This window comes from Schistocerca americana, chromosome 3 (genome assembly GCF_021461395.2).
Source record: "Schistocerca americana isolate TAMUIC-IGC-003095 chromosome 3, iqSchAmer2.1, whole genome shotgun sequence".
In the NCBI taxonomy this organism is placed as follows: Eukaryota; Metazoa; Arthropoda; class Insecta; order Orthoptera; family Acrididae; genus Schistocerca; species Schistocerca americana.
Genome location: NC_060121.1, coordinates 884,647,631 through 884,666,035, shown reverse-complemented (window position 1 = coordinate 884,666,035; position 18,405 = coordinate 884,647,631). Strand labels below are relative to the sequence as shown.

Here is an 18,405-nt window from a genome sequence, read left to right as displayed (position 1 = left end):
GACAGAGATCACGGCAGAAACTAGGTCATTTGCAGCACCTATGTGGTCTTTTCATGGGGGAGGGATTTCATACCCCCACCAGCAGACATTCGTGTGGATGCAGATGAGCTATATTGGGCCTCACAGCAGAGTAGTGCGGAAAGCTATCACGAATGCACGTGTGTGGAGCATTGTACGAGCAGAACTGCTGATCCAGGTGTCTACCTGCCAGTGGCGATAGGCTGCACCAGTCAGTTCTTATGCTGAGGTTGACTAACACAAGTCTGGATTTCTCATTTATCAGTTCTACGTGATAACTGTTTTTGATCATTTGTGCTTGTTGCATTTTGTGCTTTTCTCCATGCCATTCTCTAAGCAGTAAAGTGAACAGGCTGTCGAGTTTTTCCTCTTCTAGGGTCCACCTCCCTGGCTTCCAGGTCCAGAAACAACCATCAACTAGAGTAGTGACATTCACCCCAACAATACAGTTTCAGGGCATTTTTGTGCTTACACAGATACAAAACCATCCATCCCAAATTCTTGTCATCTTAATACCTCCCTTTTCCCACTGAGGAACCAAACTTTTATCTTTTTCCAAAGCTTCATAAATGCAACACTACTGTTCCTTAAGGGTCCCCGCACTGAGGCTGGCTACTGGATTCCCGTGGAAAGAGTTCCTGCCTTGGCCACCCAGCATCTCTGGCCACTTGTCTGCCGCCTTTCTTCCTACAGTCAAGATGCTAATCCCCTCCTTACCAAAGATTCCCCCGTGAGATCACAAGTGCCAAAGGCAACAGAGATCAGACTGATGCCATGTTCTTTGAATTTCAGCAGACAATTCATATAGCCCATTCCTAATATAGATCAGATCTGCCACTGGATTCAGGACTTTCAGGGAAAAAGAATTCGACATGGCATGTTTAATGGTCTTTATTTATTATTTATTACTGTGTCTGAAGGACAAAGTATATAATCGGCAGATGTAAACGACAGTTTGGTAGTACCCTTATTGTCATTACTGTTTACAGTATTTATAAATGATCTAGTGGCTAGCGTTGTTGTTCGTGCGTAGAGGAAAGTTGTAATGCCAGAAAACTGTACTGTAATGTAAAAAGGCCGGCAGTGGGCCAACACTTGGTGCAGAGACTGGTAGTTCCTGAATGCAAAAAAAATGTAATGTACTGTACATAAACACTCAGAGAGGTCCATCACTATCTGATTACACTATCTGTAGTACATCACTAAGAACTGTAACAACCACAAAATACCTAGGATTAACTCACTAGAATGACTTACATACACTTCAATATGATTACTCTGCAATTAACATTTAAGAGTTTGGCAGAAAGTGCTTAGACCTAAAATGGAATGAACACAAAACAATAAGTTGTAAGAAAATCAAATGCTAGGCTGAGATTCAGTGGAAGAATCCAAAGAAAATGTATTCATCCTCAAAATAAGTGGCCAACAAAACACTTATAAGGAAGATTCTTCAGTACCGCTCATCCATCTTGGACCTTTACCATGTAGAATTAATAGAGGAGATACAGAAGATCCAATAATAAGCAAAAACCTCCAGTGATACATGTTACAAGATAGGTGTTGTACATCAAAGAAAAGCTTACTGTTAAAATTTTGAGACAGAAGAATTGGGCTACATAAACTATCTGGTCCAAAGTGTCAGGACACTCTTTCATCTCCCCCCCCCCCCCCCTTTAATGAGGAACTGACCACTAGCTAGTATAAAAGGAGGCAGAGAGTACTGAGTTGTCAGCAAAGAAGCAGCAACAGCATAATGTGTAAGTCAAGAGATCTCAGTGGCTTCATAAGTGGACTAGCCGTGGGAGGCCACCTCAGTAGCAAGACTGCACAGGTCGACTGGGGGTGATGTGATTGTGAGGTCGAAATGTGAAGCTACAAGCACAGTTAAACCAGGTCCAAACAGACCTCACATACTGGTGGACACAAATGTCAAGCATTATGGAGTATGGCTACAAAAGAACTGTATTTGACACACCTGCTTAAGGAGCAAGTGTGGTGAATGTGTGTCAGGTGGCCCGAGGATGCTACTGTGCGCTGAAACCAGAAGCCAAAATAAATAAATTACAACTGTAGACACAAACACACGAAGTCTATTCAAATAATTCTGAAACGAATGTATTACTCCATACGCCTGCATTTAATGCGTAACTGCTGAAAGTTTCATTGTTGTATGTCTGTTAGTTAGTGTTCAGTGCACTATCGAGTAGAATGTTAGTCTGAAAATTTTGAGATGGCAGAGTTAGAGGAGCAATAAATGTGCATTAAATTTTTCATGAAACTCAAGAAAACATTTACGGAGAGGCACCAAACAATGCAGGAAGCCTACGGTGATGAGTGCTTAAGCCGTACTTGGTGTTACGAACAGTTCACACAGTTTAAAAATGGCAGAATGGAAGATAAAGATGACCCTCATTCAGGACGCCCTTCAACGTCTACCAACCACGCTCGTATCAGGAACGTCGACAATATTGTGCATGCCGATCAAAGACTTACTGTCCGAAATATTGAAGAAGAATGTAGCATTTCAGGTGGATCATGTCATGAAATCCTGACACAGCATCTTGGAGTGAACTGTGTTGCCCCCGAAGTTCGTGCCACTGCTCATGAGTCAAGACCAAAAAGACCTTCACATCGCAATCTGTGAAGAGCTTTCGGATCATGCAAATGAGAATGAGATGTTCCTTAAGAGAATCATAGCTGATGATGAGACACGAGTCTATGGTTTTGATGTTGAGGCTAAGGTTAATCCTCACAATGGGCCAAGAAAGATTCTCCACGACCAAAAAAAGCTCATCACATCAGGTCAAATGTCAAAGCCATGCTGATTGTTTTCTTTGACCGAAAAGGATTAGTTCATGATGATTTTGTGCCACAGGAATGTGTTGCAGTGCCTTCAAGAAAATGTGAGATGGAAAAGGCCTGAAATGTGGCGAGACAATTTGTGGCTCTTGCATCATGATAATGCACCTGCACATTCATCCCTGTTGGTGCATAGCTATTGCACAAGAAACGAAATCACTGTGCTGCCCCTTACCCTCCAAACCTGGCCCCTGCAGACTTTTCTTTTTATTTCCAAAGTTGAAAAACTTGTTGTAAGGATACCATGCACCGTGAGTAAAAGGTAAACACAGAAACATTTTGTGGACAAAGTTCCGGAATTTTTTGAGCAGATATTGTAAACTATTTCAGTACTGTATTGATCATTGTTACACGGGCAATATGTCAGGAATATGTAATATGTAGTATATAAAAAAAAATCAAATTGAACAGCAAAATGAATCACCTGTTAGTTCCACAGTGCTACCAGCAGTCCAGATACCTTACTGACTGTTCATAGGGAGTTAAAAACAAAGGTGCACAGTGGTTGAGCAGTTCCTCATAAGCCATATAGTTCTGTAGTCAGTACTAAGTAATGTTTGAGGTGGTGTAAAGAGTGACACCACTGGCCACTGGATGGCTGGAAACAAGTGATTTGGAGTGATGAATTGTGCTACACCCTGTGGCAATCTGATGTAAGGATTTGGGATGGGCAGCTGTTTGGAGAACACTACCTGCTGTCATGTTTAGTGTCAACTGTGAAGTACAGAGGAGGTGGTGTTATGATATGGTGGTGTTTTCATGGTTAGGGTGTAGTCCCCTTATTGCATTTAAGAAAACACTATGTGTGCTGTGTACAGTTGAGAAACAGTTCGGAGACGATAATTGTTTGTATCAGAGTGCTGTCATAAAGCAGCAGATGTGAGGCAATGGTTTTGGGCAATATCATCCCTAATATAGACCGGCCCTCCAAGAGTTCCAACCTGAACACGATGGAAAAACTGTGGGATGTGTTAGAACGTCACCTTCACTCCGGACCTTGGCATCCCACAGCACTACGTTCTCATGTTTCAGCTATTGAGGAAGAATGGGCTGCCATTCCTCCACAGACATTCAGACTACTCACTGAAAGGGCTCAGCAGTGTTCAAGCCATCATAAAGGTGAATGATGGACACACCCCATATTAATGTCCACTAACAGGTGTCTGGATACTTTTGATCAGATAGTGTAGTCCTCCCAGATACTTGTAGCAAATGCACCAAGATGAGAAACTCACAAAATTACTGCTCCTAGGGAGGCTTGCTACAGTTAGTTGTTCTGCACATACACCATTCAAAACTAGAGCAGGAAAGGTGTGAAACAGTGGTAGTATCAGAAGCACACTTCACCCCATACCATAATGTGGCTTGCAGAGAACATACGTAAATGTTAGTCCATCCCTGTCACTGAGCGAGGTGGTACAATGGTTAAGGCAATGGCCCTGCATTCGGTAGAACCAGTGTTCACATCCATCATCCTAATACCCAGATGTAGGCTTTTCATGGTTTCTTCTACAATGATCACGATAAATGCCTGGATGGTTCCTTGAAGTGGAGTGAGAGTGCACTGAGTCAAGCAAGAATGCCTGTATGGTTCAAGTGCTTTGAGGAAGGTCATGAATCTGTGTAAGATGACAAATATTCTGGTCAACCATCAATTAGCACACCACCAGAAATGATTCTGAAAGTGCATGATGTGATTCATGAGGACTGAATGCAGAAAATTCATGAAGTTTGTAAAAAACTTCGGCTATTGTACGGTACATGTCAATGACTTCTAGCTGATGAACTCAACATGAGATGAACTGCAGCAAAGTCTGTCCCACACCTTCTCAGCATTGACCAAAAAAACCTCAAGATTCAGACATGCACTAATCTGCAACAAAGAGTTTGAGAGTTCTAAAATTCTTATCCAGAGTCATAACAGATGATAAATCTTGGGTCTGTAGTTATGATCCTAAAACGAAGCAGCAATCATCACAATGGAAAATGTCATCTTCTTCCTAAAAAAGCTACATGAATTTGCAACAACTTGAAGTTAATACTGATCTTTTTTTCAACATTTGGGGAATAGTGCATAAGGATTTTCTTCCACCTGGTCACAGTGTCAACATGCAGTTTCACTGTGAAGTTTTGAGGTGGCTGATGGAAAATATTTGGTGCAAACGGCCAGAGCTGTGGAAAAAGAAAGACTGTTTGGTGCACCATGACAATGCATCTGCACACACCTTGCTCATTATGAAGAAATTCCTGGCCACAGTCCACTACCCTCGCTACCCACCAGACCTAGCCCTGTGAGACTTCTACCGGTTACAGAGGACGAAAATCACTTTGAACAGGCAATGTTTTGACTCGACTGAAAACATCCAACTGGAATCGTAACTGGTTCTGAATACCCTTCCTCTTGTGTTCTTCCAGGAATGCTGAGAACAATGCTGGGATTATTGCATATATGCCGAGGTGACAGTGGACATTAGGATGTAAGTGTAGTTTTCTGACTTTAACAATGATGTTCTTGGATATTAAGGGTAGCACCTTGCATAGTAATTTTTGTTAGTGTAATAACAGTGTGAACCAAGCAGTACCAAGCAACATTACAGGACACCACCAAAATATGATACACAGTCAACACAAATTGTTCACAGTTTAACCTGATATCTTGAACAGAAATCATTAAGGAGAGTAGGACAGCAAAAAATATCTTACATGTTCACAAAATTGAGATTAATGGGCAGGATATGAAATCTATTATATAAAAACTTCAGCACTCAATGTACAACCAGCATTCTTACTTCCCCTGTATATTACTTAGTTACCACTGTCTAAAACCACTCCACACTATATCATGTCATAATGTGATAACCTCAAGTACATGAGAAGTAATTGCAGGAACACACTTTGAACCACTGCCACTGGAATTTAATATCGATTGACTCTGATAGCAATGACATATCATGTTTTAAACCAGATATTCTTCACACTGTGGTCATTATTAACTAGAACCATGAAACTGTGAAAATGTTTGGACTGAACTTGGTAAACAAAAAGTACTGAAGCCTGAATAACCATAGTTGATCTACAATATATGAATTTTCAAATATGGATCCACGTTTAAACTTTTTATGGAATAGAAAAAAACCCACCTTCACTTCTGAGTGAATGGCAATTCACAGTTTTGTAACAAATTCTCATGCACACGTTACATTTCATCACACTCCATTACCTATAATGGACCTTGAGCCCAGGAACATATGGAAAACAACAGAGATCCCCCCAGAGTCGGGGAGTGCGCTGGAGTTAGCTGCGATCAAGGAAATAATTAGTGCAACATTTCAATGCTCATTTTCACTCTTCTTTACCTGACTCCACAACCAATTGTTTCAAAAGCAGAATCTCAGAGTGATTTGGCACAAAATGACTCAGTACATTTCCGTCAATGAACAGTTCAACTCTTAATAGGCTCTGTCACAATTCTCTGAGTATTTCAGAATCCTTTGAGATTTCCTCGACTTGTCCCAAAAATTTAACTTATCTGAGAAATCCCTATTTCCCATGTTTTTCAGACAATTTGCCACACTGTTTTCAACAGTACCTTCTGTATCATAGATCGATTATTAAATACAAACAACTATTTAGCCACAAACCTGTAAGTGACACAGAGACATACAATTATATTTTTTATAAATATGTGCAGCCATTATGCAACTGACAAACTCACAAAATTTTTTTGATGTGGACACAAAATATCTAACTAATGAACTATATGAGGCATACCTGTTTTTAACTTGAGCCAGAAACCAGTTCTTGTCAACAACAATGCTACGAATACTTGATGGGACAATGTCTGTTCCAGAATCAAATTCAGATGACTGTAAATTGTAGCACTCAGAAGCCAACTTGTTTAACACACTTATGAGACCACTATGCCTGTTAACAAAGAATATTTTTATGAAATTTTGGCTCCAGATATACAAAATTAAAAACAATTTATTAACACTTATATTGAGATGCACTGCAGAAACAGTGAGCAGAATCAAAGCATATGTTATCTCATACTCACTACTAAATGTAGTATTAGTAATATAATAATAATAATAATAATAATAATAATAGTATTGAATACACAACACTAATAACTAGTGAGCATAGATAGAGAAGCCTTAAATCATTGATGATAAAAGGAGAACTGGAAGCATTGCTGCACGTAAATTAAGAAATCTGAAACTGAATGTTTTTTAGTTTTACAGTGTCTGCCAGTAAAGACAAAGAAAAAACAACACTAAGAGGTACAAAATTCATTAATTCAACCAGTTCTGTAAATTTCATCAAGAAGAGCCCTATCCTAGGAAAATAATCTTTATACTGCAGTAACAATCATTACACTGCTTAATGTCATTCTTGTTTCTCCCATTACAACAATCCAGAAATCAAGTTGTTCACAGAAGGCTATCAGTTTTTCTCCCCTCTCGCTGGTCTTTCACAGGCCATGGTCTCCAGCTGCATTGTTTCTTCTTCACTTTCCGCTGTACTATTCAAGCCACCCATCATTTAATTTCTTCCTTGCCCTTCCCAGTTTTCTTTGTAGACTTCCTCACTCAACTCATATATTTTGTCCACTTCCTCTTTACTTGCGGCTGATATTGGCACATAAACTTGAATGATTGATGTAGCCACAGAGTTACCCTTCAGTTTCACCTCTAATACTCTGTCACTAACTGGAATAACCATTACTGTATTTTGTCTAATGCTTCCTGCATATAACTCCAACTCCATTTTCCTTCCTTTCTGATTCTTTGTAAAATACCTTGTATTTCACCAATCCAAATTCATCTTCTCCTTCCTACTGAACCTCACTTACCTTAAAAGACTGATATTATGTCTCTCCATTTCTCTCTTCATCTTTTTTAACTTTCCTTTCTTATCCAGCATCTTCACATTTAGTGTAGCAATCCTCAATCAATATGTTTCCCATTTCTTCCTCTTATTTTAATTGAATTCAGCACTGCTATAACCCTATACATAATACTTGGACAAGTACCGCAGCACCAGGTCGCTGATGCACTACACTTAGTATTTTCTGCCACTGGCACCTGCGCAGGCCAGTCCCTGGAGACACCTGCGGTGGGCACATGACTTGTGCACATAGCACGGCACCTGTTGCGCCATCTACCAGAGCCCTCATCTTTATAGGTACAGTGCAGCAGATAAATTTGATAAATGGATTGTAGGTATCACAAGCGCATGACACGGTGCCTGGTTGCTCTTAACATCTGCGCCACATTGAGCCTTAGGACCATGGGCATTCCATTTTAAATCGCAGACATACATAGCACTCTAATAGTTAGGCCACCATGCCAGCTGTTGGCAGGTGGCACTTAAGCCATTATCAGTAGATCTACCATCCCACTTCACTGGATCAAAATAGAATCATTTTTTAAGATGTTTTAATCCCTCCCCCTTCTTGGCAGTGTATTCTTAGTTCAGATGTAATGTGGTACGTCAAACGGTACTACTGTTTTACAACTTGTAACAGGTTTAAGGATTTCGTGGAATTCCTGGAAAGTAGGACATGTCATGTTAGTTATCTTCGATGGAGAGTCATCAACAGAAGTAGAAGTAACTGCAAGTTTGTCCATGAGAAGTGTGTGGGCCGTTGTTGTTCATGCTGTAAGTGAATGACCTAGCAGACCATATGCATTGTAACCTCAGGGTCTTTCTAGATGATGTCCTTATCTATCAGGAAGTACAGGAAAAAGCTTCACAAATATTCCATCATATCTTGATCAAATTTTAACAAAGTGCAAAGAGAGGTAACTTGTTTTAAACATCCACAAATGTAAAACTGTACACTTCTATCAAAGCAGAAAAGTAGTATACTGTAATTACAATGTCAACGATTCACAACCGGAAAACACAAATATCTGGGTGTAATAACAGAATGGAAAGGAATGATTACACAGACTTTGTCATCGGTAAAGCAGATGGCAAACTTCAACCCAGGAAAATGCAGTCAGGGTAAGAGGAAGACTGCTTACAAATGTGAGCTAGTCCTGACACGTAATCGTAAAACAATGATCCGTGCAAAGTAAAGCCCACCTGCGATGGTGCTGCAGCTCCGCCAGCAGCGCCTGCAGCTCCTCCGCCGCCAGCTGTGCTTGTGCCTGCTCCCGGCCCAGAGCCAGCAGCACTTCGGCACGGCGGGCAGCCAGTGATGCAGCCTGCCTCGCCAGTGCGAGCTGTGGCAGGGACAGCAGCTTCGTCGCCAGCAGCTGCAGTAGCGGACCACTCTGTGAAGGGTGCACTCCCTCCAGGCAGTGCAAGAGCCGCGACACTTGGCTTGGCTGAGAATAACGAAAAACAGTGAAGCAAACAAAGGAACTGCTACAACTTCAGCAGTAACAACTGTTACGTACAGCCGAGGTCAAACCACTAGGAAACTGAATTACAAGGAGGTACCCAGAAAAACCAGAATTATTTTTCAAAAGATATATATATTTTCAAATTGTTTACAGAACAGTATTATCCCCTTTAAAATACACTCCGTTCCAACTAATACATTTGTCCCAATGGTGCTTCCACTGTTTGAAATATTTTTTGTAATCATCTTTAGAAATGGCTGACAGCTCCTCCCTCATTTATTTCTTGACTTCTTCAATGTTGTCAAATCAGTGTCCTTTCATGCCCACTTTCATGCACGGAAATAAGAAAAGTCGCACAGAACCAGGTAAGGTGAGTATGGTGCATGGGGCAGCGGAACCATGCCATTTATAGCCAAAAACTGTACAACAGAGATGGCTGTGTGTGTAATTGCATAGTTGCAGTGAAAGAACCGGTCTCCTGTCTGCCACAAATAGGGTTGCTTTTGAAAAACATTGTTGTGCAGTCTTCTTAAAACTTCTACATTAAAGGTTTGATTGATGGTCTGATCTGGGGGAACAAAGCCTGAATGATTCAGGCAGCTGATGGATGTACTGGACAGGTTTATCATTAATCGACATGTCGTCATTTTTAAATCATGCAAAGCACTCGCACACTTGAACTTTTCCCATAGCATCATCTTGGTAAACTATTTTCAACATTAAAACAGTTTCAGCAGCATTTTTACTGGGTGGAAAACAAAATTCCACAGCTACACGTTGCTCACTTAAGTCTGGCATCATAAAAAAATGGAACAAGAACAAAACAGAGCTACCAAAAACAATTACTCCATATGAACAGAACAAGCCAGGTCAACAACACAGGCGGCACTGAACTGGCAATGAGTTGCACTATACACGCATAGAGGCAGAGATGCACACTATACAAGCTCCGCCCACAGCAATATTATTCCGGTTTTTTTGGGCACCCCCTCATACAACCTTGCTACAGAGATCTTGACTTTGGACTGTCAAGTGACATTACGCAGTAGTGACATAGACTATTAAATGATAACTGAAACAGGATGGTATATATGAAAGACCACCAACACACAGCAGTTTTATCACACTGAAAACAATTACTGCAAAAACAATCTGACCATCACTTTTGCCTTTTTACTGTTACACAATGACATGGCCTAATAACCCAAAGAATTTTATTCAAAAATGTTAATGATTTGGTCATTTGGTAAAGTGAAGTAGTAAATTTCCTGTATCTGAACTCAATATGGCCCAAAATAACACAAGCACTGACAAAGGCAGCATATGTTTCATGTCACCAATACCCATAATGGCCAACTATCCGGCAGGTCTTGCACCAGTCCCTTCCACAGGGATATGACCTGTATACTAATAGGTTTGGGAGTGGGTGTGATAAAGAGATGTAAATTGGATGACAGCGGCAGAATATCACTTTACGAGAGAGGAAAATAATTGTGGGTAAGTTGACCCTCTTTTCTGTGCACAATGACTGATATTCAAAGCCTCGCAAAGGACATGGTTAAGTTACTTCAGTCTGGGCAGATATTAGATGATGAGCTGGGTATTCCTTTGCTGTTCATTCTTGAAGATGGTGGGAGGACTAGAGATACTGAGGATACGGTGCAGGAAATCTGTTTACAGACTAGGTTTGGAGGATAGTGCCTGCCTGTAAAAGCCTTAGCGAGACCTTCAGTTTTCTGGCATGAGGTTCTCATCACTGCAGACATACCATCCATGCGTGACCGGACTATATGGCAGCAACACTTTGGTGTTCAAAAGAAGACAGCTTTCAAAATGATAGTACTGTTGATGGTTAGTGAGTATGATATTAACAGAAGTATAGATACAGTCATCAGAAAGTAGAGGTCAACTTCCAGAAAGGTGGCATGTTGGGCTGAGGAGAACCAGATGAAGCAAATGGGAGAGAAAGTGTTGAAGCAGTAGGGGAATGAGGACGGTGTCTTGGCCCTTGGTGCAGATGACAGACATATCATAAATTAACCTGAACCAGAGAAAGGGTTTGGGGTTCTGAGAGTCTAGGAAACTTTCCTCTAGACGGCCAACAAACACATTGCGGTAGGACAATGCCACATGGATGCCCATGGCCACACCAAAAATTTGTTTATATATCTTCCCCTCAAAGGACAAGTAGTTTTGTGTGAGGATGTAATCAGATAAACGTATTAAAAAAAAAAGAAGATGGTGGGTTTAGAGTTAGAAAGACATTGGGAAAGGTAACATTTGATAGTAGCAAGGTCAGTGGCATGTTGGATGTTGGTGTTTAGGGAAGTGGCATCAACAGTGGTGAATCGGGATCCACGTGGTTGGATTCATTAAGAGTTGAGAAAGTGGTTCATATTTTTAATAGGAGAGGCGAGGTTATGTAAAATCTATTGGAGACCTTGTTTGACAAGATCAGAGATTCTTTCATTGGGAGCACAGTAAATAGCTATAATGGGGCATCCAGGATTGTTAAATTTATGAGTTTTGGGAAGCATGTAGAATGTTGATGTGCGAGGAGAGAAATGGATTTGGGGAAAAGTTCATGTACTCATAGGTTTGTTGTGTCTATCTACTTAGTTTTGGGGAATAATGTCTGTGTGTGTGTGTGTGTGTGTGTGTGTGTGTGTGTGTGATTGGGCATGCGCGTGTGCGCGCAGGGCAAAGGGGAGTGTCACATTTGTATGCATGCTATGTTTCTGTCAGAAGACTGGAGTGGTTTTATGATGTACCTTTTGCATTTCTTGCTTTTATGTTTTCATTTTCTTCAAAGGCAAAGATAAATTGTGAAGTGGTAGCCCAGTGTAGATCCTGTGCCTATCGCCATATATTTTCAATTTTCAAATTTAAAAAAAAAAACAGAAGATGTTTTTCCTGTTCCTCAGTAAGAGGAAGAACTCATTCTCTGTTAATGACGAAAGGCAGATTCACATTATTTTAGAGTGCAATCAGCAGTGTTTGTGAGAATATGTAAAAAGTCTGTATTTTTTATGTGCATCGAGGGAAAATTATAGTATTATTTTACCACTGAAAAGTTGTACGAGTCATTATTCCAAGTAGTGCTGCAATATATGGAAAACCAAGAAGCCCACCTGTGTACTTCAGAGTTATCACGAAAATTCAATTTCAACAACGTAAAGGACACAGTCAAGATTTTGTCAGTAGATGCGGCGATCGGATGTAGTATTTTTAATTGGTAAGCATAAATCTACAACAAGAGAAAGACTATTTCTTTTATGTGGAACTAATATGATAAGATTTTTTACCCATTTACAAGATTAGCTCAGCTTATTGTGCTTGTCCGACACGGCAGAAAATTTTATAAGAGACAGTAATCAAAATTCCAATTTCAGATCACCTCTTTATTATTTTCTTATCTGCCATTAATTAATTTCATTATTTCCATATATCTAATTTTGAGTCCTGTCACAATCGCCACTTCATAATATAATAAATAATAAAATTTAGATATATGGAAATGATGAAATTAATTAATGGCAGATAAGAAAATAATAAAGAGGTGATCTGAAATTGGAATTTTGATTACTGTCTCTTATGAAATTTTCTGGTGTGTCGGACAAGCACAATAAGCTGAGCTATGCCAAAATCTTATCATATAAGGTCCACATAAATGAAATAGTCTTTCTCTTCTAGATTTATGCTTACCAATTAATAATACTACGTCCGATCGCCATATCTACCTACAATATCTTGACTGATTCCTTTATAATGTTGTAATCGGATTTTCATGGCTCTGGCTCTGAGCACTATGGGACTCAACTGCTGAGGTCATTAGTCCCCTAGAACTTAGAACTAGTTAAACCTAACTAACCTAAGGACATCACAAACATCCATGCCCGAGGCAGGATTCGAACCTGCGACCGTAGCGGTCTTGCGGTTCCAGACTGCAGTGCCTTTAACCGCACGGCCACTTCGGCCGGCCGGATTTTCATGATAACTCTGAAGTACACAGGTGGGCTTCTTGGTTTTCTATATATTGCAGTACTACTTGGTAATAGTGATGCATACAACTTTTCACTGGTAAAATAATATTATATTCTTCCTTCGATGCACATAAAAAATACAAACTTTTTACATATTCTCACAACCAAAATGGCTACTGCTGAATACACTTTAAAATAATGTGCATCTACCTTCCTAATGTCATTAATTGAGAGCGAAACCTTCCTCTTACTGAGAAACAGGAAAAGCATCTTCTGTTTTTTATTATTATTATTATTATTATTATTATTATTATTATTATTTTTTTTTTTTTTTTTTAATCAAAAATACATGACAGTAGGCACAGGCTCTACACTGGGCTACCATTTCACATTTTATCTTTGCCTTTGAAGAAAATGAAAACATAAAAGCAAGAAATGCAAAATATACATCATAAAGTCTCTTTACTTAGGGAGACAGTATAGTTTGTATCATGTTTCTGTCCTCTTATTTGTTCTGTCTTCTTATTTCAGTGTTTCTGGCAATTGGATAAATAAAAGCTGCTCTTTTGGCCAAAAAATATTAGGATTAGCAAATCTTATGTGCCAAGTATATTTTTGCATCATTGAAGCATCATCTGCAGTGTTCATTCCTTAGAGAGAAATGGAGTAACAATGTGTTAATCACTGAATATGAGGTAACAATGTAACCAACTTTGATTGCTGGCAAATGTCATTTAGATTGTGACTATTATGAAGCTTACTGTTCTGTTATTTTATGCGAGAAGATGAACACAGATTTCTCTACATAAAGAGCAGAATTTAGTATTCACCAATTAAAGGTTATTTCGAAAGAAAATCATCAACAAACTTCAGAATTTAGTGCAGTTATGATGCAAATTTCAAATTCACAGTGTCTGTTATGCAGAGGGTACATCTAATGGAGAAGCTGACAAAAAGTAGGGTTTGGACAATGAGTGCCAATGGAGAATATCATTTAAACTGTCATTTTATCAAGAAAATCCTACAGAGGGACCGCAAACTGGGAAATATCCTGAACTCAAAGCTGGAGTTCTTTCTTTTGTATAACATAAAAGGAATGACAGTATACCTATCTCTCGACAAACAAACCAGGAAAAGGTCTCAGAAATTGTGGAGACCTCAAACATACGGCATCAAAATTCTGTGCATGTTATCAATTGACTATGCAGGTTTACAAGTAGATGTGGCCCCTCTATTCAGCAACGTATTGCATTTGCACAGAGACTGCCAGAAGATTTTAAATGATAAATCCATAGACTTCCAAACGCACATACTAAACAGAACAGCAACACTCTGACTCTCCATACATCAGCAACAATGATAAGATGCCCAACTTTTGGGGATGAGCTCTATAACAGTGTACTATAATGGGATGAAAAATCTCTCTTTAGAACTGCAAATTAAAAAGAAGAAATTACCATGATTTTATTGGTTACTGCAAAGGGATGAAAGATTTCCCCCCTTCCCCAAATATCACATTATTCTGTAGCATATCATGTTATTCTGAAGCATAAAACTTTACCAGAGGAAAATTTGCCGATGGTGTTAGTAATTTACTGCCTAGAAAAAGGCTGGATGACAACAGAATTAATGATTTTTTGGAATCTCAGACCTAGTGTGCTGCTCAGAAGAAATATATACTGGCACTGGATGCTTTTTAACAGTCACTTGAAGTAAAGAATGAAGTTGTAGCATTGAAGACAAATCCCATCATTATACCTTGAGATATGACTTCAAAACAGCAGGTGCATTTAAATACATCTCCAAAAACACTATTACCATTGGCTTTCTGAAGGGGATAAAATATTCACTCCAGCTAGGCATCATTAAAAAGCGTTATGTGTGAATGGATTCTCCCTTCATGACAAACGGTATCATCAAACTCTTTCATCCTAGGATTCAAGAAATGCTGGCTGTTCAATGCCCTGAATGGCAGAAAGGACAATTTTCTATCCTGCTCTGTGTATATAGAACACAGTTTATGATCACTTGTGCTGCCATTAACACAGACAGGTGGTTCCCGAGGTTGATGATGCTAAAATTCACAAAGTGAACAGCTAACCAAAAGGAAAATCCAGAGCATAACAAAGTCGTCGTAAGTGTGCACAAATAGTCCAGGAAGCAATGTGAATCAATGCGTAATACAGGCAAAGGCAATCATCAACTAATTGATGGTGCATATCAAAGGTTTCAAGAAACCAGTGAGACTGTCTGGCAAGTGTCAGGCTGCAGAATTTACCTGCACTCTTGTGTCAGTCTACGTGCCCACACAAAGTGTCTGCAGTGGTCCCCCTCGCAAGAACAAGCCATGGCCTTAGTAGGAAGCCTGACTATATCTGAGCTGTCCCCCCCACTGATATTTGAACTAAGTGGAGAATTTTAATCACTGCCCTCTCGCTTTTAATTGGGACGTAGAGACAGAAATGGCCCAGCCTATACTGACTTCATCAAGGAAAGGGGAGGGGGAGGGGGGGAGGGGGAGAGGGGGGAGGGGGAGAGGGGGGAGGGGAGAGGGGGAGGAGAGAGGGGGGGAGGGGAGAGGGGGGGAAGAGAGAGAGAGAGAAGAGAGAGAGAGAGAGAGAGAGAGAGAGAGAGAGAGAGAGAGAGAGATCCCCACCAAACGCTCCAGCGGTATTTCTTCAGTGTGACTGGGTAGACCAGAGGGGGGTGCTGTCTGTGAGAGGTCCCTGCTGATATATGGGTTCTGGGGCACAGCTTGATTCTGCCTGCAGGGGAGTTGATGCTGGTCAAGGTGGAGATGGGGATATCGGATTGGGCTCACTTGCCCAGTTGTGAGATGAGGCATCACCGGTGTTGATGGGGATGGAGTTGGCAGCTGAGGGGAAGCACGAGCAGTACGTCTCATTGCGCCAGAGGTGATTTCGATGCCTGACTAGGCGCTCCTGACCAGCCAAAATGTCAAACACTTGCTGCCCCCAATTGCCAACAATGATACCTTGGGCCCGCTCAGGGTCCTGGCTGAAATTCCACGTGGTAATATGCCTGTTGCATTGGTGGGGGTCCACAGAGCTGGGTGTAGCAGGTCAAAGAGGATAATTTAGACCAAGTTACGTCCTTTTTTATGTGGACCAGTAGGTAGTGAGAAAGCTGGTGCATGCTTCACCACATTCAGCTGTTGTTGTTATGTTGTGCATCTGCATTTTGAAGGTCCTCACCACCTGCTCAACTTCTGAATTTGATGCGGGATGGAAAAAGGCAGTGATCAGCTGCAGAATGCCATAGGATTTATAAAAATCATGAAATCCATATGCTGTGAACTGAGGGCCATTGTTGGTAACCATAGTGGAAGGTGCCCCCTCTACCGCAATACTGCAAATAGGTATGGGAGGGCTGGGACGGTGGCTGTTGTGGTGGTGGCAGCTACCCATGCAATGTGTAGAATACTGGAGAGGGCACTGACAACTAGCAACCACATTGCTCTCCAGAATGTCATGCAAAATAATCATGCACTCTTTGTCAAGGGTGGTCAGGGCGTTGCCAAGGGTTGAAATGCTGTGCTGGGGCCGACTGAAGCTGGGTGCAGGCCTGGCAGTACTGGGCGGAATATTCTATGGCAGCACCAACACCAAGCCAGTACACATGATGCCCCACTATTTCCTTCATTCATCACATTCCCCAATGTGCAGTGAGAAGGAGCTTTAGTGTGTGGGAAAGGAATGTGGGACGAACTACTACATGGCTTTCAATATGACACCATCAGTGATGGTAAGACAGTCCCATAATGAAAAATACATGTGTCGTGCCAGGTTGGGGTCCGTAGACGAGTACTCTGGCCAAACCCACTGTACAGCAGACATCATCCCGAACAGTAGTGGATCACAGCCTGTTTCTGCTGCTACTTCCTGCACTTTAATTGTGATCTCATCAAGGGTGTACCTCTGATTTGTGTCTATGGCAAAACGTGGCACTTCAGTCTTGTCAAACTCTGCATCTGGTCCACACGGCAACTGGGAAAGTATTTCAGCATTTCAGTGCTGTGTGGTGAGCCAGTAATTGATCTCATAGGTACAGTTATTACACAACAATGCTTAACATTGCGCATTATCCGGAAGTTTTGATGGGGATAGAATTGCAAAACAAGAGGCTTGTGATTGGCGATCAGGTGAAAGATGCACACGAATCTCCTTGACACCACAGATGATGGCTAATGCCTCTTTCTCTATTTGGAAATAAGTTCTCTATGCCGCATTTCATGTTTTAGATGCAAATGGCAATGGCATCTCTGTGCCATCAGCATATCTGTGCCACAGTACTGCACCAGTCCCACAATCCGAGACATCAGTGGCAAGCAAACATTAAGCACTTGCCCAGATGCAATATTGCTAAACAAAGGTATAATCTACACCACTTTTTACATTACAAGAAAGCTGTCTGGCACAACTATGACCACACAAATTTAACACCTTTTTTACACAATAAATTCAGCACATGGCAAATCTAGGCCACATGTGGAATAAATTTCACATAATACATTTTGCCCGGGAAAGACTGTGGCTCTTTGAGGCTTTTACGAGATTGCTTCCACATGATCCTGTACAGGCTTGAGCCCTCTTTTACTTAATATATGTCCTAAGTACTTGACCCTTGGCTCAAAAAAAACATTTGTTGAGATGACAATGCAGACCATGGGACTGGTGCCACTCAAAGAACATCTGCAGGCTGCCCCATGAAGGGCATATTAATTACTAGAAACTGTTTTGTCTGATCATCTACAGGTGACTGAAAGTAGGTGTCAGTGAGATCTATCTTTGAAAAGTAACAGCCCCCAGCCAATTTGGCCAAAAATTCCTCCAGCAGAAGGAGTTGGATACAGATCGATATTTGGTTGATCATTAATGATAGACTTAAAATTATCACATAATCTCAGTGATCCATTTAGCTTCTTACCTATGACCATGAGTATTGCCCACTGGTTATTATGCCCATACTTTGCAATCTATCTAATTTCACTTTAACTTGATCGCACAGGGCAAAAGGCACTCGATGTGCTCTACTAAACTTAGGCACTGCTGAATGCTTTAAGGATATGGGCTTGGGACCTAAAGTAGAATTAAAGAATTGTTTATATTTAGAGCATGATGTATCAAGTTCTGTGAATGACATCACAGTTGAAACAAGATTCACTT

At 40.7% G+C, this 18,405-nt stretch overlaps 1 protein-coding gene across 1 annotated transcript in view; it reads right to left on the bottom strand.

Annotated features, from left to right (window-relative positions):
* The window catches only part of LOC124605364 (huntingtin), a 511,164-nt gene that overhangs the window by 210,283 nt on the left and 282,476 nt on the right, over nucleotides 1–18,405 (bottom strand). Inside the window, exons 32-33 of the mRNA XM_047136992.1 lie at nucleotides 8,974–9,218; nucleotides 6,652–6,804 (exon numbers count right to left, since the gene is read on the bottom strand). Coding sequence (XP_046992948.1) covers nucleotides 6,652–6,804; nucleotides 8,974–9,218 — 398 coding nt within the window. The remainder of the gene's footprint in view (nucleotides 1–6,651; nucleotides 6,805–8,973; nucleotides 9,219–18,405) is intronic.